Raw genomic sequence first — 21236 nt, forward strand, 5'->3', positions numbered from 1 at the left:
CATCGCCCCTCCAAGGACCAGCAGGAAGGGGGGAGCTGAATGAAAACTAGCTGGGTTCTTATGGGCTGGGGCATATCATTTCCTTCTCACACTTGACTGATAGCCTGAAAAGTTATCACAGTGAATCTGTGGACCTTAGTACAAGATAAAATGCAAATTTTACAGTGTGTTAACTTTATATTAGTATACAATAATGTTTGTCATTAGAAACACAGCATTTGAAAACAGTTACCCATAGTAATAACTGGGATGCCACAGTTTCACTCATAAAGAGAATAAGAAAAAACGGTGGCAACTGTCATACTTGTTGGCAAGTGTTTCTTTTTTAATGTTGAACAATCTACTATAGAATCATAAATGAGGCTAAGGAATCATTATTGACTTTAAGCCTATTAATAAAAAGGCATCTCCTTTCTTGAGACTTTATCATGTGATGATTAGATGTAAACACTTATGAACCTGAAGGCTATGGGTTTTTAAATCACTGTGCCTCTCCTTCCTTTCTGGTCACATTGTTCAGTGATATTATCTAGCCAAATAAGAGGTAAATGTATCAGTAAAAATTCCCCTTACTGGGATTTAGAGGTAAAAATAAGGTTTTATAAATGTTCTGTAGGAAATTATGCATGACACAGACTTTCATAAAATTTATTCTTCTGGAAGAAGTCTGGAACCCACTTATTAGCTCTGAATCTGCTGGAATCATTTTACTCTATAGCTGATAGTGCTAAATGTGTATTACAACTGAGTTTGCATAGGAGGAGTGGCAAGGAGTATTTCACAATCTGTTAGGTGATTAGAATTTTTAGGGCAAATTACCCCTTGAATGGCAGTAACTGGTAATGATGTTTTGTACTAACAGAACAAAGTGTTCAATGGAGCATTGGCAGATAAGGCATTAATAAGTACCAGAGCTGACTTGGTTAATGAAATGATTTGCTGACGCTTCTTTTTGTGACTCGTCTGCACTTTCAAGTTTAGTGCCAAAGGTTCACTATATATAGCTGAAGCCATCATTAAATGCTCCCATTTTGTCCAGACTTATAACCAGCTACTTGTTCCCTTAAATCTTTTCTAGGGCAGTAATTTCAGCCAAAATGGTGAAGCTTCAGCTGCCCAACCCAGGCCTGGACAATAGGATACCTTCCCACTCAGAACTTGAAACCATTGAGAAAGAAGAGGCTGATACAAGACCAAAATGGGATAACAAGGCTCAGTACATGCTAACCTGTATAGGGTTTTGTGTGGGATTAGGAAATGTATGGCGATTTCCTTATCTCTGCCAGAGCCATGGAGGAGGTATGTTTTTAATTATTTATTTGGGGAACAGAAGTCAGCCACTGTTATCATCTGGTGAAGCTTGTGTTTACTGAATATTACATTCCATATTACAGTAATATTGTCAATTTCTACACAAATTCTGTGTTTATTTCCATGTTCATAGCTTGTGAAATGACCATTTCATTTAGCTTTCTAAGTATATCTATTTTGGGTATATTGGTAATATCAAGAAAAATATTTTGTCTTTTGGAACCCATGCTTGATCAGATAAATTGCTTATAGGTAACAGTACAAAATTTTTCTGTTGTTCATATTAAAATACATGGTATATTAGAAATAATATAAATGCAATTTCTTACTTAACACATATATTGCAGTAACATATACACAGTAACCTGTATTAAGCAAACACTCAAGAGACTGATAAAAATCACTTGCTTGATGGAGGTGGTTTTCAAATAAAAGTGATGCCAATATGTACTCAGATATTTTGAGGCAGTCTCTTAAGATAAAAAGAACAGGAGTACTTGTGGCACCTTAGAAACTAACAAATTTATTTCAGCATAAGCTTTCGTGAGCTACAGCTCACTTCTTCGGCTGCATAGAATAGATCATGAAAGCTTACGCTGAAATAAATTTGTTAGTCTCTAAGGTGCCACAAGTACTCCTGTTCTTTTTGTGGATACAGACTAACACGGCTGCTACTCTGAAAGCTCTCTTAAGATAATAAGTTATCTAGTAAGGGGACAGATTTAATTGTTACTAAAATACTATAAATATAGTTTAATTTCACATTCATTGTTAAATATATTAAATATATTTTCATAAGTAGTATGTATTTTTAATACAGAAAGTGATCCAACAAACTGCACTTCAAGGGCATGATTCTGAGAGCGGCTGAGGGAAAGCTACTGTTGCCAGTATATAACACATCTCAAGGGGTTTACAGCTTAGAGGTCTTCATTAGCTTTGGACTGGTTTGCGGTATATCTATGATATCAGAATAAATACAAATTATGATAGTGGGGTGTAGCACCTCTACAGTTAAAGTTGAGAATAGTTTACTGTTTAACAGCCAGTTTTTCTAAGTGCTCCAAAATCCACAAGCATACTCAGATTACCTTGTAATTTACTATATCTCCTTGATTTCAGGATAGTGGTCCAAATGTGAGGTCATTTGAACAAGAGGTTCCTGAGATACAGCCCCCAGAAAATATGATATCAATTGTTAGAGCTCCCACTTGCCCTCCCTTGGCTCTTGTTATGCAGACAGAAAGCAAAAGACCAGAGTCCCAAGGCAATGTGATGTTTATTGGGTTACCAAGCAAGCATATTCACTGTTCTGTACACCAGCAGACCTTTCTCCCGTTTCCCCTCCTCTTTCTTAGAAGGCTCAATTATACCTTGAGTGCACATCCTTGGCACCACCGCTTAAAATTTATAGTCATATTCTGTTTTGGGTGGTCGTGAGTCTGAGGGCTTTGGTACCACCTCTTTTGTACCCCATGGGAGAAGTAGGGAGTGAGGTTGTGTCCTGGCCAAGGCCACCTTTTTCTTGTTTTTTAGTGTTTATCCCCCAGCCCTCAGCCCTTTGCCCTTCCCAACTGGTTGCTTGACCTTATCTCGAGAAAGGAGTTGTACGTTCATATATCAAAGTCCCACCATATCCAGCAATACTTTGACTCTATTCCTCATTTTTTCTCACTATACTAAAAACAATTGATGACTAGCCTCTTTATAACAACTTTGTACATATTTGAAGATTTATCATGGCTCCCCTCTAAACCAGAGATTCCGAAACTTTTTATTGCTGTGTGCCTCCCCACCCCTGGAGGAGATTTATATTCCATGTGCACCCCCCCATCCCACCAATATGGGAAACTGAAGAGACATAGCCCAGCCAGCTAAAATGGCAATACCTGGGAGAGCAGGAGGCAGGAGATAGTGGTTTGTGGGTGCCTGGGAGGATGCAGGGAGTAGTGGGTTCCTGAAGAAGGTACGGGGTTGGTGCTGGATGCCTGTGAGTGGTGGGGAGACAGGGGCATCTCTGATCACTGACTGCCTCCCTGTGCACACCCGTCAGGAGCAGGTATCAGCTGCCCAGCTGCCTCCACCTGCTGCTAAATGGAGCAAAACCACTTGCAGCTGGATGGGACACTCCACTTCCTCTGCACTGCTGCTTTCTGACAGCCTGAGGCTACAGCTACAGCGACTCCTATCCCTCTCACCAAATGTGATACCCGTGCAGTGTGCATGCTGCCTGCCTAATTTGAATTTAAGCGCACACACCCACACACCCCAGACACACAAGCAAGGGCAAAATTTCTAGTCAGGCAAAAGCAGCAGCTTCCTAACAGCATCACCAGGCAGGGCTCACAGGATGCAGCTTACTCCATGCTGCTCACTAACCCTCTGATGTCATTGCACTCCCTTCTCGGGGGGCCTGCCCACAGTTTGAAAACCAATGCCCTAGACCAGGGGTTCTCAATCTTTTTCTTTCTGAGGCCCTCCTAATATGCTATAAAAACTCCATGGCCCAACTGCCACCACAACTGTTTTTCTGCATATAAAAGCCAGGTCCGGAATTAGGGGGTAGCAAGCAGGCCAATTGCTTGGGGCCCACTCCACAGTGGGCCCTGCAAAGCTAAGTTGCTCAGGCTTCAACTTCAGCCCCAGAGGCAGGGCTCAGGGCCCCAGGCTTCAGCTCTGCACAGCGGGGCTTTCTGCCTTGGGCTCCAGTGAGTCTAACATTGGCCCTGCTTGGAGGACCCCATGAAACTTGCTCATGGCCCTCCAGGGGGCCCTGGACCTCTGGTTGAGAACTACTTCCCTAGACTAAACATGCCCAATTTTTTCAACTTCCCGTCATAGGGAGGTTTTCTAAATCTTTTATAATTTTTGATGCTTTCCTTTGGAGTCTCTCCAATTTGTCCACATCTTTCTTAGTACTCCAGTTGAGGTTTCACCAGTGCTGAATAGAGTGGGACAGTTACATCCCTTGTCTTTCCTGTTAAGTTACTATTAATACATCCCTGAATGCCATTTTTATGTGTATGTATGTTTAAAATCAGGAATTCAGGAATGCTGTCCCTGGGAAAATTCACCTAAATTTGACTGAGTTACAAGTTTTAAAAAAAAATCTCACTGCTGACAGGCTCAAAAGAAGTTTGTTAGAGGCTGGAAATATTATTCTCCAAAGATTCCAGCCCCACTGAGCATTCTCCATCCCCACATAGCTCCTACCTGTCATCAGATTGAGCATAAGCCATTCCCACAGAGCAATTGAGCACGTTACAGCCTAGGACTGCAGAGGCTGTGCAGGAATTTGCCTGCAATTGCTCCTCCTGGCACCAGAACTGAGAGAATAAAGACTGTCTCTCCTGTGGTCTCAATACTTCCCCCAGACAAGAAAGAGAAGAGGGAAGTACCTGACTCAAGAGGGGAAGAGAGAAGCAGAAACAGGCTTCAAGGGAGAAATGGGGCAGATGTGCTATGAGGGTGGAGAGGTAGGGACACAGATAAGCAGTCAAGTACATGCTAGGAGACAGGGACAGAAGAGAAATGAGGAATAGGGAAAGAAGGATCTGCATCCATTGTGGGGAGGGATAGCTCAGTGGTTTGAGCATTGGCCACCTAATCCCAAGGTTGTGAGTTTAATCCTTAAGGAGGCCACTTAGGGATCTAGGACAAAATCAGTACTTGGTCCTGCTAGTGAAGGCAGGGGGCTGGACTCAATGACATTTCAGGGTCCTTTCCAGCTCTATGAGATAGGTATATCTACATATTATAGACTCCTCTCTATAACCTAGAATTCCTAAGCTTCAAATTTCTCTGCTGTCAGCAAATAGCTGTGACACCCACTGGTAAAATGGGTCTTTCCTCTATCTCTTGTGGCTGGTCCACATAAAAGATTATTATTGCAATCAGTTGCTCCATTAGCTCAAGTAATAGAAATCTGTGGCTCTAAAGGTGCCTAATCTCTTTATAACCTGTGGGGACAATATGGTTCAGTGTGATGGAATATATTTTTTCAGTAGGCTTTTCAAAAATCATAGGAAATTAAACTAAAAAGAAAAAATGCATTAAAAGAAGTTAAGGTTACAAGGTCAAGAATTAGGAAATACTTTGCTGCTTTAAGTCAGCAGAGGGGTACATATCTTCAGTTACATGCTAACATTTTTTCCCACAGGACTCCTAACTCATTCAGTGCACAGGCTAGATTGTGTTATTGGAATGAATCAGGGTTGTGTAGTGAACAAGGTGGTTGTTGCAGAAGTTGGAAGGTGTGTAGTAAATGAGGCTGGGGATTGTAGGAAGAGAAAGGATGGTGTCATGGTTAAGGCATTTGTCTGCTGCCCTGAAGAACTAGATTCTAGCTCTGCCTCTGCCACAGAGTTCCAATGCAATACTGGTCAAGTCATATGAAACAAGATTTTCACAGATGGCCATTGACTCCCTTTCTGAGTGTATGACATGAGGCACCTAGCACCTGATTTGCAGAGCAGCTGAGCATTCTTAATTGCAACTAAGTCAACTGGAACTGTGCTTTGAACATATAAAATATCATAAAAATGCTAAGTATGCTGAAAAATCTGCAGATTTTTTAAGGTCCAGATTTTTAAAGGTATCTGAAGATAAAGATAGGCACTTTTGAAAATCCCAATGTGCCTAACTCTAATTGAAATCAAGCTACATAAATGCTGTTAAAAATCAGCTCGAGGTGTCTCAGTTTGGGCATCCAAAATTTGTGGGCACGTGGCAATTTTGATCTTAATCTCTGTGCCTCTTTTTCTTATCTGTAAAATGGAGATAATACCAACATTCTGCCCCAATGGGGTGTTGTGAAGATAAATTTATTATCAGTACCAGCAAACAGAGTAGTTTTGTGAGGGAGTTCTCCAGGTGAAGGAGGAGAAACTATGTGATCCTTGTCTCAGTTTGTCTGTTTGTTAGTGTGCTTACTATGTACTTGTTTGATTGAAGATTATAGTGTGGTCTGTTCTGGGGGCCGTGTGCTGAGCCAAGGAGCCTGCTAGGCAAGGCTGAGAGCTTACTAACGAGGCTCTAGTCTGCTATCCCTTGATCCTTAACCACTTTAGGATCCCTTGACAAGGAAGAGAGGCTAACTCAGGGAAAACATGGATTTAGAAAGTCAGTTCCTAAGTGATCAGCAGAGCTAGCAAACAGGAGTGGCAAACAGGAGTTATGCAAAGCAGTTCTCTGGGTGAAGGAGGAGAGTATGTGATCCTTGGGTGAGTTTATCTGTTAGCTAGCTGTTACCACTCAAGAAAGGAGTCAGCGTGCATAGTTCTCTGAAAACATCCACTCAATGTGAAGCAGCAGTCAAAAAAGCAAACAGAATGTTAGATAATAAGACAGAAAATATCATAATACCACTGTACAAATCCATGCACACCCTCAACTTGAATACTGTGTGCAGTGCTGGTCACCTCATCTCAAAAAAGATATTTTAGAATTTGAAAAAGTACAGAGAAGGGCAACAAAAATTATTAGGGGTATGGAACAACTTCCATAAAGGGCAAGATTAAGAAAACTGAGACTGTTCATCTTAGAAAAGATAAAACTAAGGGGTGATAGAGGTCTATAAATGACACATGGTGTGGAGAAAGTGAACAAGGAAGTGTTATTTACCCCTTCACCTAACACAGGGGGTCACCTGATAAAAGGCAGCAGGTTTAAAACAAAAGAAAGTACTACTTCACCCAACTCACAGTCAATCTGGGGAACTCATTGCCAGGCCAAAAGTATAACTGGGTTCAAAAATAATTAGATAGGTTAATGGAGGATAGGCCCATCAATGGCTCTTAGCTAAGAGAGTCAGGAACACAAACCCATTTACAGTGTCCCTAAACCTGTAACTGACAGAAGCAGGGACTGGATGACAGTGGATGGATCACTCAAAATTGCCCTGTTCTGTTTGTTCCCTCTGATGTATCTGACATTGGCCAAAATCAGAAGAGAGGATACAGGGCTAGATGGAATAGTGGTCTGTCCCAGTATGACAATGCTTTTGTTTTTATGTTTGTAAAGCAGTAAGGTACCATAAAGCCATGAGAAAAATGAATAATTCTGTATTCAGTGCAGGGTTTGGTTGGGGTGTGATAAATAAGGATCACACATTGAACAATGAGGTTAAAAAAAATGTATAGCTAGCCATGCAGTCCACCCAATGCACTGAATGAGACAGGAATCCCATGAAAAATATCACATTATTAAAAATTGTATCATAATTTATATACACAAAGAGGCAGAATCAAGGTTACATGGGTAATCTTAATTATTTGTTTAACATTTCCTAACTTTTGAGTTCTTGACTTTGCAACTTCAATGTCTTAACTTTTTTTATATAATTATACATATAAAGTGGGATTTTCATAAGTCAAGATTCACTATTGATTTCAATGTGAACAGAGCTAAGCCTATGCTGAGCACTTTAAAAAATCCTATCAATAAATTATGTTTATTTTGACAGACTCTGTTTGTTTTGTGCTACCTGAGCAATATAAAGGGACTGGAGTAGAGTATGATTTTTGGATTGTAATGAAATAGGGACTCTTAAAATCTAAATTCATTATATTAACTTGAAATAAGAATCAATATTTGAAGCTGATGGAGAACTTTTATCTTCCAGATATTTGACTAGGATAAAACTTAAATTTAGACTTGTTTGAGGGTTTCTCTCTCCTACACACAATGCCATGGCTGACCCTTTTTAAGGGCCAAACACTAAAACAGAAATTAGTGGTAATTGTTTTTCTTTTTCATTGGCCTTGTTTGTAGTTTCTTTTTTGAAAGTGGAATATTTACTGTGGCACAGTGGAATGATATTGTTTAACATGTTGTATCTCTTTAAAAAACTATTAAAAATTCTAATGTGACTACAAAAGATACACAATGTCACTATGAGCACAGTGTAATGGTTAGGAAATTTACACTGGCAGTTCAGCTAGCATAATTAGAATGATATTTACTTTCATTTGATAGATATTTCTAACATTAGACCTTTTTAAGATTAATCTTTATTGGGAAATATGCCATTTAATTGACTGTGTTAAACATTTGTGTTTCATCCATGACAGAGCACTGTGAAAAACAGGATGTAATGTTTAAGCTGACAACCCTAGTAAAATGTCCTAAATACACAATTACCATAAATCTACAGCAAACCTTGCTACTCTGTGGTACAGAACTTGTTGATTGTTGTGCCACTGTTATCAGATTGACTATGGTTCTGTCAGAGATGATACCATGTCAACAGTCAATACACTGCAGTTCCTCAGCTGGAACCAGTGGAGCTCAACCGCAGTTCATGCAAACACCCTAAAAATGTTTTAGACTAAATTTTGCATATGATGTTTATTGGAAATTAAGTGAAGGCAACACAATGTTTTCCATTTTCCATTAGAAATCAAATTATTCAATTAAGTTAGATTTATAAATCTACTTAAATGAAAAGGAATAATAATCCAGATGTCATCAAAACCAATGTTACAGTATTGAATTATAACACTAAAACAGGGATTAAAGTCCAGTTCCTCATTAAGGACTTTATGTTGTAAAGATTTCAAAGTGCAAATCCAATCTACTTATCATATATATATATATATATATATATATATACATATATACACATATATACATACATACACACACACACACACACACACACTTATATAAATAAATAACCAGGTTATTTGTCTGCTGTGCACATCTATAAAAGGGAGAGGGTTTAAATTATTCCCGTTTTACCTCCCAAACAGAAGCTATGCACAGCATAGTCCCTGTACTCCCAACCACAAAATTTCCCAGAAACGGAGAGAAACAGGAATAGGGTTTTGCCTGAATTTGGACTTCAAGACTGAATCCTAGTTCAACAAAGAAAAGCAATTATTGCCAGGACTGGAAATGGCCAATTACTATGTTGCTTTTAAAATATAATTATATTCATATTCATATAGCTAAATATATTGAGAGTTATTTATTCTCAAACACTGATACATCAAACTTTATATTCCATTTTTTTAAACTAGTGTCTATACATTTAGTTTGGAAGATTTACAATTTTGCATTTAAGAACTATTACACAAGAGAATTCCATTTGTAATCCTATTATCTTTCTAATGTAAATAATGTATACAAAGGTTTCTTCTTATAGTGTTGGTCCGTATGTGTGTCCTAAGAGCTGGAATCCCTTTCACTACACTCACACCCAATGTGACCATAATCACAGATGTATCTCTCATAGGCTGGGGAGCCCACGGTGCAATCACGTGGAACATGGCGTGTAGTCTCCTTGGGAGGCCAGGATGCTCATCAATTTCCTGGAATTAAGGGCAGTCCGACTTGCCTGCAAGGCATTCCTTCCACTCATACAATCCCAACATGTCCAGATAACACTCGAGAACATAATCACCATGTTCTATATAAACAAACAAGAAGAAGCAATTCTCTGAATAGAAGTGGTCAATTTATGGAACTGGTAAACCCAGAACTACATCACACTCCCAGCAATGTACTTCCCAAGTGTGCAAAACTCTCTGCAGACAATCTCAGCAGGCACTTCTCCACATACCACAAGTGGCAGATACACTTTATTCAGTGAGGAATGCCTTCCTGGGCCCTGCTCTCCAGACAGACGAACAAGAAGTTTGATCTATACTGCTACAGAGCAGCACTAGGTTGGGATTCCACGGATGATGCCCTTCTGCTAATTTAGTTGGGGATTAGGTCCTGCTTTGAGCAGGGGGCTGGACTAGATGACCTCCTGAGGTCCCTTCCAACCCTGCTAATCAATGATTCTATGATTCTATTCTGGACAGACCATCTGAGGAACACCTTTACTCCCATCCCACTTCTACCAGAGATTCTACAAAAGATCTGTCATGACAAAACACAAGTCATTCTCACTGCACCCAATTAGCTCACATAATTCTGGTTCTTCTTCTAGTGATTGTGCATGTCAATTCCAATTAGGTTTGTGCGCACCACATATACAGTCATCGGAAAGTTTTTTCCCTAGCAGCACCCTTTGGGACAGCTGTGGAGCCCCCTGGAGAGGCGCCTATATGGCGCTCAATATATGACCCTGCCGACCTGGCGCCTCTTCAGTTCCTTCTTACCGCCAGTGATGGTCATTGGAAGTGTGGCGTCCTGCTCAGCAAGTTCTACCATGTTTCCCTATCTTCGTTTGTTTGTTGTTCTCTATACACATTAGTTAGTTTAATTGTTAGTTAGTATTAGTAGTTAGCAGTTGGGCTGGAGGGTTTACCTTCTGTCCTTACTGCTTTTTCTTGGGCGGGCTTACATGCCCAAGTCCCAGGGGTTCAAGCCCTGCAAGTCCTGCAGCAAGCCTATGCCAACAGGTGACCCCCCACAATGCTTGTCTAAAGTGTCTGGGGGAGGCTCACCAAGCTGATCGGTGCAGAATTGGTAAGGGGTTTCACCCCAGAACCAAAAAGGAGTGAGACTTTTGCCTCAAGCAGCTCCTTATGGAGGTGGCACTTAGACCTCAGCCTCTGCCAGCACGGCAAGACCTGGCGCCGAGTTCATCAGTGCATAACTCCCTGGCAACAGTGGTGGAAGCAGCACAGCGGATGGACTCTGGCAGAGACTCCCCAGCCCAGGTCATCGAGGAGGTGGAGCTGCCATCCACCCCAGACACCTTTGAGACCGTGAATGACCTCATTGCCAGGACAGCGCCGAGGTCACCCACTCTTCGCTCCAAGCCTCCAATACCACATCATATGGCACCATCTCAAGGCAAACCGGTGATGCTCCATCCCTCGGCACCGCTGATAGAATCGTGGCATCACTGATAGAATTGTGGCGCTGCTCAGACTTGCTGCACCACTCCAGGTCACACCAGTGCTCCCGCTTGCAATGCTGATCCACACATTGATCTCCATGGCGCAGCAGGTCCTGGTTCTGGCACTGGTCCCGATGCTGCTCAGTGACCCCACGCAGCTCCAGATCATGGTACCGCTCCAGCCTCATGGCACCACTCTCCGGCATCAAGACACCGCTCCCCAGTGCAGCACCACTCGCTGGATCAGTTCCACTCAGCACCACCCTGGCCTTCGCAGTCCCAATCCTGGTCTTCGGACTCGGAGGCGAGATCTAGATACTCAGAGTGGGGCTGACCATGGAGTCAGGCCATGGACGCTCTGAGGTGGGGGCAGGGCCATGGCCTGTGCAGTGGCAGGGACCAGCACAGTGGCTATTTTTGACCCCGTTGGCATACTACCAGGAGCAGGGCGCCCAGTCTAAAGGCTCCCAATCAGCCGCCTCTGAACCGCGAGTGCTGGAGGCCTCCATCAGTTGCCCCACCCCTAGGGGTGCCAAGGAGGCACTGCACCACTGCCCCCCCACGAAACCAACGCCAACTCTGGTTTCTGAGCAGGACCCTGGTCTACCTGGTCCAGACAGCAAGACAGGACGAGAGGTTCCTGATGAGCAGGAGGGACAGGAGGACCCTGTTCCCCCTTTAGCCTCCTCATCCTCCTCCCGAGATGAGGCTATTACGGGCACTTCTATCTCTGGACCGCTCCCAATAGACAGCCATGCCCACCAGGCCCTCCTTTGCAGGGTGGCATGCAACATGGGTCTGCAGGCCAAGGAGGTGGTGGAGTCAGAGGACCCGGTGGTTGACATTTTGGCCCCAGAAGGTCCTTCGAGGGTGGCTCTACCCCTCATCAAAACCATATAGGCCAATGCCAAGACCATCTGGAAGACCCTAGGCCTCCATCCCTCCTACTGCCAATGGTGTTGAGAGGAAATACTTCATTCCATCAAAGGGGTATGAATACCTCTTATGCGCCTGCAGCCTTGTTCATTGGTGGTTGTGGCAGTAAATGAGGAGAGCCAGGGGCAACAAGCCCCAGTGCCTAAGTCCAAGGACGCCAAATGCCTGGACTTGTTTGGACGTAAGGTATACTTGACGGGGGTGCTACAGCTCAGGACTGTCAATCAGCAGGCAATTCTGAGCTGGTATATAATGTGGTCTTGGGATGCATCAGGCGAGGTATTTCCAGTAGAGATAAGGAGGTGTTAGTACTGTTATACAAGGCACTGGTGAGACCTCTGGAATATTGTGTGCAGTTCTGGTCTCCCATGTTTAAGAAGGATGAATTCAAACTGGAACAGGTACAGAGAAGGGCTACTAGGATGATCTGAGGAATGGAAAACCTACCTTATGAGAGGATAAGAGCTTGGCTTGGCTTGTTTAGCCTAAGAGCTTGGCTTGTTTAGCCTAACCAAAAGAAGGCTGAGGGGAGATATGATAGCTCTCTATATAAATACCAGGGAGGGAGAGGAATGATTTAAGCTTAGTACCAATGTGGACACAAGAACAAATGAATATAAATGGGCCATCAGGAAGTTTAGACTTGAAATTAGACAAAGGTTTTTAACCATCAGAGGAGTGAAGTTCTGGAACAGCCTTCCAAGGGGAGCAGTGAGGACAAAAGACATATCTGGCTTCAAGACTAAGCTTGATAAGTTTATGGAGGGGATGGTATAATGGGATAGCCTAATTTTGGCAATTAATTGATCTTTGACTATTAGTGGTAAGTATGCCCAGTGGTCTGTGATGGGATGTTAGATGGGGTGGGATCTGAGTTACTACAGAGAATTCTTTCCTGGGTGTCTGCCTGGTGAGTCTTGCCCACATGCTCAGGGTTTAGCTGATCGCCATATTTGGGGTCAGGAAGGAATTTTCCTCCAGGGCAGATTGGCAGAGACCCTGGAGGTTTTTCGTCTTCCTCTGCAGGGTGGGGCACGGTCACTTGCTGAAGGCTTCTCTGAACCTTGAAGTCTTTAAACCACGATTTGAGGACTTCAGTAGCTCAGACATAGGTTAGGGGTTTGTTACAGGAGTGGGTGGGTGAGATTCTGTGGCCTGTGTTGTGCCACAGTGATCATAATGGTCCCTTCTGACCTTAAAGTCTATGATTCTACTGAGCCCACATTTCTCCAGCTTACTTATGAGAATTTCATGTGGAGACTGTCAAAAGCTTTGCTAAAGTTCAAGTATATTATGTCCACGTTCCCCCTATCCACCAAACCAGTTATCTTGTCAAAGAAGGAAATCAAGCTGGCTTGTCATGATTTTTTCTTGGTAAATCCTTGCTGGCTGTTAGTGACCACCCCTTCATCCTCCAGGTATTTGCAAACTGAATGTTTCATACATTGCTTGAGTAGTTTCCTGGGTATCAAGGACAAGCTGATTGTTCTGTAGTTCCCTGATTCCTCCTTTTTCCCCTTTTAAAGATGGGCACTACATTAGCCCTTTCCCAGTCTTCCAGGACCTCACCTGTCCTCCATGAGTATACAAATGTTATTGTCAGTGGCTCAGAGATTTCTTCAGCCCCCTAGGGATCAGTAGCCTCAGGCCCTGCTGATTTGCATTCATTCAGATTACCCAGAAGATCTCTGACATATTCTTTACTTATCCTGATCTGCATCCCTTCCCCTTTATTGTCTATGATAATTTCACTAGTCATCCAGTCACGTTATTTTCTGTATGAAGACTGAAGCAAAGTAGGCCTTGAGCAACTCTGCCTTCTTATCTTCTTCTATTGTCAGCTCACCTTCCTCACACCATCCCTGATCTTTTTTGTCTGACATATTTGTAAAACCCCTTCTTGTTATCTCTATCATTTCTTTCCAGAAAGAGAAGGTGCTACAGTGAAATTCTTCACTTTTGAAGAAAAAACTGTCTAAAGTGAAAGAATGTAGGTGACACATGGGCACAAGAATTTATATTGTAATCTGCCCTTTGATAGTCAGGGATTTATAGTGGAGTTCACATATCAGTGTTTTTTGAGTAATATGGTCAGAGTTTCACCCATAGCTCTGAGCATATATCAGTTTGTATTTACACATTTTTATCTACCATGTGTCTCTTTTATTTCCAATCCAGAATCTATCAAATAACTATCAGGATAGTGATTATGCTTAAATCATGCAGTGTAGTTGTACCTGTTTCAGTCCCAGAATAGACAAGGTGGGTGAGGTAATATCTTTTATTGGACCAACTTCTGTTGATGAGAGAGACAAGCTTCCAAGCCACAGAGTGCTCTTCTTTAGTGCATTTTGCTGTGATGCTGGGAGTACCTTTCACAGACCTGAAGAAGAGCTCTGTGTGGCTTGAAAGCTTCATAGAGTCATAGAATAGAATATCAGGTTTGGAAGGGACCTCAGGAGGTCATCCAGTCCAACCCCCTGCTCAAAGCAGGACCAATCCCCAGACAGATTTTTGCCCCAGATCCCTAAATGGCCCCCTCAAGGATTGAACTCACAACTCTGGGTTTAGCAGGCCAATGCTCAAACTCCTGAGCTATCCCTAAAAATAAAAGATATGGCCTCTCTCACCTATGTTTAAATCATGTCATCCTGTGATAAAACCTGTAGAGGGGCTAATCTTCCTCAGTGTCCCCCAGGAATTGGGTCAATTTGGCAGATGCAATTAACTTCCTCCAGAAAGAACTGTGGGGTATTGAGACCTTGGAACTCTGTAAATTCACTGGGTTCTGCAGTAGCCAAGACCATCTACTCTGAGGCCATGAGCCTCAGTGCAGGGCCTGAGGAATGGCATTCACTGAGACCATTCCCCCTCTTCTCCGCACCTTAAAAAAGTTGTGTTTCCTTTCACATTTAGGCATTTATGAGGAAGACATATCCCTTGCCACTGCCCCAAACTGCCTGCACGCAATACAGGACTGCCCAGTCCTGCCAATATCCACCTGCATCCCAACCAGTCTCTACCACTTATGCCCATGCATTAATCCCAACCCCAAAGAGAATCTTCTACAGGGTCCCACAAAGACACTTCCACGGAGGCAGCTAACCACAATTCCTATACAATGCAACTGAGTTTTGTTATTGGGGGCACAGTTTAGGCCTGTTCATTACTGTAGGAAGAAATAGGTCTCACTTGGTTGAAGTCATAGATTTAATAAAGTTCTTCCATTGAACAATCTGGATATGAAATTGTTATGCACATAGATATTTAAGTCAAGTGTGTTAGTCTGAACATCTTAACCATCGACTCAATAGCTGAGGGAAGGGCACTCTGCAAGTCCTTGAGGGAACCAGACAGCCCTTGCCAATGGGTGCAGCTTGCAAGTATATGCCTACATCTTCTAACTAACCACAGCAGCAAAGGGGAGAGTCTTAAAGATGACAGTTACCATCATTTTGCAGAACTCTACATTGAAGTGATTGAGCTTTACACACAGGGGGATGGACTATTGGACCTGTCACAAGACAGGGATTGGCTATTTTTGATGCTTCTTCTTGTCACTTAGTATGCCTTCTGGAGGTGACATTGAATTTCTTTAGAAGAAATGTCTTACAGGGATTCCTGGAGCTGAAACAGTGGATGAGTGGATTAGGCACATCTTTAAATGGGGTAGATGTGGCATGTTTTGCACATTAAGGAGCAGATTCCACAGTGTGACTTATTGCCTGATGTCAAAAGGGGTGATATTGGACAGGACTGGCAGCCAAGCCAAATTGGTTGGTCTCATGGTATCAGTTATTATAAAAAATAAGATTAGTCAAAAACACTGTTCAGAGAAAAATGTTCTGTACAATGACTTTTACATCTTGTTTTCCTTCTGTATAATTTCCATATAGCTTCATCATTCCTCTGTAAAACTGAAATTCCTGCTTCATCATCATATTTCATCATGTTCATGTTCAACACAGTTCATCATGTATGAAATATTTTTATTTTTATTTCAGGAGCCTTTATGATCCCTTTTCTCATTTTGCTTGTCCTGGAAGGTATCCCACTGCTTCATCTTGAGTTTGCTATTGGTCAAAGACTGAGGAAAGGCAGTGTTGGAGTCTGGAGTTCTATCCATCCTACCCTGAAGGGAGTAGGTAAGTCTCAGGCAGCTTACAACTAAACCAAACAGAATGCACAAAAGCCCACCTTATTATTTTTGCCATTGAGGCTTTATTGTTTTACTTTGGAGCAGAGTGAATGTCTCAAGGGATGAATTATGAGTTCAGAGACTAATTTCTACATTGTCCACCTGAATGCAGCCCAGGTTAGTAGTGATCAAAAACTGTTACCATCTGATAACTATTTGATGTCCCATTCCCAGTGCACAGGAACAGTGGGCACACACAAAAACTGCACCCTGGTTTTAGAGAGATTACAGGCGACAGGGAATATCTCTGAAAATGGGGAATATATCTAGAACAATTTCTCTCTAGAATTGGAATTAACTTTTTTAAGTGTGCCAACAACCTGTGCTGTAGTTATTTTGAGTAAGATGGAGGAGTTCAATCTCCATGTCTGTCAGTCATAAGTAGTGATTGGTATACAACATTGTATACATTAATAATAGGGCTGTCAATTAGTTGCAGTTAATTCACACAATTAACTCAAAAAAATTAATTGCAATTAAAAAAATTAATCATGATTAATCGCACTGTTAAACAATAGAATATCAATTGAAATGTATTAAATATTTGTGGATGTTTTCTACATTTTCAAATATATTGATTTCAATTACAACACAGAATACAATGTGTACAGTGCTCACTTTATATTTATTTTTATTACAAATATTTGCACTGTAAAACCAAAAGAAATCGTATTTTTCAATTCATCTAATACAAGTACTGTAGTGCAATCTCTTTATTATGAAAGTTGAACTTACAGATGTAGAATTATGTACAAAAAACCCCTGTATTCAAAAATAAAACAATGTAAAACTTTAGAGCCTACAAGTCCACTCAATCCTACTTCAGCCAATCACTCAGACAAACAAGTTTGGTTAAAATTTGCAGGAGATAATGCTGCCCGCTTCTTGTTTGCAACGTCACCTGAAAGTGAGAACAGACGTTCGCATAGCACTTTTGTAGCTGGCATTGCAAGGTATTTACATGTCAGATATGCTAAACATTCATAAGCCCCTTCATTCGTCAGCCACCATTCCAGAGGACATGCTTCCATGCTGATGATGCTCGATAAAAAAATATGGCGTTAATTACATTTGTGACTGAACTCCTTGGGGGAGAATTGTATGTCTCCTGCTCTGTTTTACTTGCATTCTGCCATATATTTCATGTCATAGCAGTCTCGGATGATGACCCAGCACATGTTCATTTTAAGAACACTTTCACAGCAGATTTGACAAAACGCAAAGAAGGTGCCAATGTGAGATTTCCAAAAATAGCTACAGCACTCAACCCAAGGTCTAAGAATCTGAAGTGCCATCCAAAATCTGAGAGGGATGAGGCATGGAGCATGCTTTCAGAAGTCTTAGAAGAGCAACACTCAGATGTGGAAACTACAGAACCCAAACAACTAAAAAAAGAAAATCAACCTTCTGCTGGTGACATCTGACTCAGATGATGAAAATGAACATGCATCAGTCCTCTCTGCTTTGGATCGTTATCAAGCAGAACCCATCATCAGTATGGATGCGTGTCCTCTGAAATGGTAGTTGAAGCATGAAGGGGCATATACATGTTTAGCATATCTGGCAGGTAAATACTTTGCAATGCCGGCTACAACAGTGCCATGTGAACGCCTGTTCTCACTTTCAGGTGACATTGTAAACAAGAAGTGGGCAGCATTATCTCCTGCAAATTGTAACCAAACTTGTTTGTCTGAGCGATTGGCTGAAGTGGGACTGAATGGACTTGCAGGCTCTAAAATTTTGCATTGTGTTGTTTTTGGATGCAGTTTTTGTACCTAATTTGTAAGTTCAGCTTTCATGATAAAGAGATTGCACTATAGTACTTGTATTAGGTGAATTGAAAAATACTATTTCTTTTGTTTTTTAACATTGCAAATACTTGTAATAAAAAATAAATATAAAGTGAGCACTGTACACTTTTTATTCTGTGTTGTAATTGAAATAAATATATTTGAAAATATAGAAAACATCCAAAACTATTTAAATAAATGGTATTCTATTATTGTTTAATTGATTAATTTGTTTAATCGCTTGACAGCCTTAATTAATAAGCATACACATTTTTTCTCTCTCTTATTACTTGTGAAAAGCACTAGATTGACAGCCAGGGAGAATGAAGTCCAAATTAAAAAATGCCTGTGCAAGAGCTCTAGGTTCCCTGACAATCTTTTTACACAACAGTATAATACACCCAGGAGCATTAAAACCAACCAACCAACCAACCTCCCCTTTCAATTAAAAAAGGAACAAATTAATTCAGCTCATCCAGCCAATTATAAGCTATAAAAAAAGTTCCCTCCATTGTCTCTGGAAAAGTACCCTTAACCTTCTTCAAAACCCCTAGGAAATAAATGGCTTTTGTTTTGTGCCCAGGAAAAAAAAATCACCAAAACTGGGTTATGTTGGACCAAGAAAAAAGGGGGAGGGGTAAATTCTAGTGTCCCAGAGCCACTCAGAAACAATGTCCTGCTGGCAGCCTCCTCTCTTTAATCACAAGGGGAAAAAAATCCCTATTGACCTTGTGATGGGTTGGATCACAGAAACCCTCTTGGGAGCTGCCACCTGATGTGCCAAGACTACTTCTACCCCAGCTTTCCGTGCCAGCTCGGAACCCCAGCACCCCATCTTGCTGAGCCAGACATGCCCGTCTGCTCCAATGCAGAAAGTAGGATATAAGTGGTTCCAAATAGTGACAGACAGAACAAAGTGAATTACCAAGTAAAATAAAATAAAATATGCCAGTCTATGTCTAATCCAACTGAATACAGATAAAATCCTCACCAGTTCCAGAATGCTTCCTTTTACAGACTAAATCTCCTTTTAGTCTGGGTCCAGCAATCACTCACACCCCTTGCAGTCACTGTCCTTTCTTCCAGTTTCTTTCAGGTATTTTTGGGGGTGGAGAGGCTCTCTCTTTAGCCAGCTGAAAAAACAAATTGAGGGGTCTCTCCTGGGCTTAAATAGACTTTCTCTTGTGGGTGGAGACCCCCTCCTCTCTCCTATGCAAAGTCCAGCTACAAAATGGAGTTTTGGAGTCACCTGGGCAAGTCACATGTCCATGCATGACTGAGTTCCTTACCAGCCAAGCCACATTCCTGGGAAAGCCCAGATGTGGATTGGTGTCTCCAAGTTCATTGTTGGCGTAAGTGTTTCTTGATTGGGCACTTACTGAGAATAGTCTTTTCTCAGGAAACTGACCAATGGCTTCACTACAGCCTACTTAGAATCAAACAAGTATGCAGCCAATATTCCTAACATTGAATACAAAACTGATACATGCCTACAAACAGGATTAGTAGATTCAGTAGATCATAACCTTTACAGAGATATGTTACATGGCATCAAGTATCAGAGGGGTAGCCGTGTTAGTCTGGTTCTGTAAAAGCAGCAAAGAATCCTGTGGCACCTTATAGACTAACAGACGTTTTGCAGCATGAGCTTTCGTGGGTGAATACACACTTCTTCGGATGCATCCTTCTTCACTTGCATCCGAAGAAGTGGGTATTCACCCACGAAAGCTCATGCTGCAAAACGTCTGTTAGTCTATAAGGTGCCACAGGATTCTTTGCTGCTGTTACATGGCATATGTAGCATACCACACATTTTAGTTATGTTCATAGAATATCAGGGGTGGAAGGGACATCAGAAGATCATCTAGTCCAACCCCCTGCTCAAAGCAGGACCAATCCCCAGGCAGTTTTTTTTGCCAGTTTCCTAAATGGCCCCCTCCAGGATTGAGCTCACAACCCTGGGATTAGCAGGCTAATACTCAAACCACTGAGCTAACCCTCTCCCCATAATAGGAGGGTTGGAAGGGACATGTTATATATATACACATATATAAGCATATTTCCATAAAGCCTTATAGGGGGCATTGACAGTCACAAACCTCAGCTGTGGTAGTGTGGCATGGGGAGGCAGGTGGTCTCAGGTAGGCATGTCTCAGCCCATTTAGGGCTTTATAGGTCATGGCCAACAACTTAGACTCCATCAGAAACCAATAGGCAGCCAGTGCAGATCCTGGAGCACTGTGGTGGTGCGTTCCCAATGAGATGCCCTACTTAGTGAACTGCAGCATTCTGCACTAGCTTCAATCTCCAAACAGTTTTAAGGTGTAGCCCCATGTGTAGCTCATTACAATGGTCTAATCTTGAGGTGACCAATGAATAGGTAGTGGCACAGTCTGCATCTGAAAGGGAAAGTGGCAACCTTCTGGCCATGTGTCAATGGTAAAAAGCTGACTTGGTTATTCCTGTAATGTAATCCCCTAACAGCAGCTGGTGAGGGGGTGTCCAAAATTACCTTTCAGCTGTGACCCATGATAACTAAAGGTGGACACACTCTCTCTGTCAGAGGGTCTGATATTACCTCTCCCATCTCTTCTAGCTGCTTCTCCCAAACCCCCTCCTCACTTCAGACAGCTCGATCTCATCCATACCCCAATCTCAGCTAAATACTGTCTGAGACACTGAATGGCTTCTTGTGTGTTGGATGAGATAGAGACATACAATTGGATGTGGTCAGCATAATGAAATCACTGCACCTTATACCTCCTTATTACCCCTCCATGCAGCCTTGTATACACACTGAACAGGAGGGGTGGCAGAGGGGCTTCCTGTGGCAACCCACATTTGAGAGCTCTTCAGGAAGAGGAGCAATTGCTCACAACTACCCAGTGAGATGTCTGAGAAAAGAATGAACCCCCTGAAGAGCAGTCCTGTTCATTTCTGAAAAGGTCTGTAGACAAGTGAATAATGCCTTGTGATCAATGGTATTGAAGGCACTGGAGAGATCTTAATAATACCAGCATGGTCATCTGATCTTCATCCATCATCAGGAGAAGCTCACTGACCAGCATGACCCATATAGTCTCTGTGTCAAAACTTGGTCTGTACCCTGACTGACAAGGAGTAAGGAGATCCAGTACACCCAGATACTGTGAGGAGCGATCTTACTATAGCCTTATGCACAATCTTACTGAAAAATGGAAGAAGT

The 21236-nt window shown here is 42.0% G+C and overlaps 1 protein-coding gene across 1 annotated transcript in view; it reads left to right on the top strand.

The window, feature by feature from the left end:
- The first annotated feature begins 1044 nt into the window (after window positions 1-1044).
- The window catches only part of SLC6A19 (solute carrier family 6 member 19), an 82960-nt gene continuing 62768 nt past the window's right edge, over window positions 1045-21236 (top strand). The window contains exons 1-2 of the mRNA XM_045007053.1: window positions 1045-1299; window positions 16048-16188. Of these exons, the coding sequence (XP_044862988.1) occupies window positions 1098-1299; window positions 16048-16188 (343 nt within the window). The 5' untranslated portion in view covers window positions 1045-1097. The remainder of the gene's footprint in view (window positions 1300-16047; window positions 16189-21236) is intronic.

This window comes from Mauremys mutica, chromosome 2 (genome assembly GCF_020497125.1).
Source record: "Mauremys mutica isolate MM-2020 ecotype Southern chromosome 2, ASM2049712v1, whole genome shotgun sequence".
Classification (NCBI taxonomy): domain Eukaryota; kingdom Metazoa; phylum Chordata; order Testudines; family Geoemydidae; genus Mauremys; species Mauremys mutica.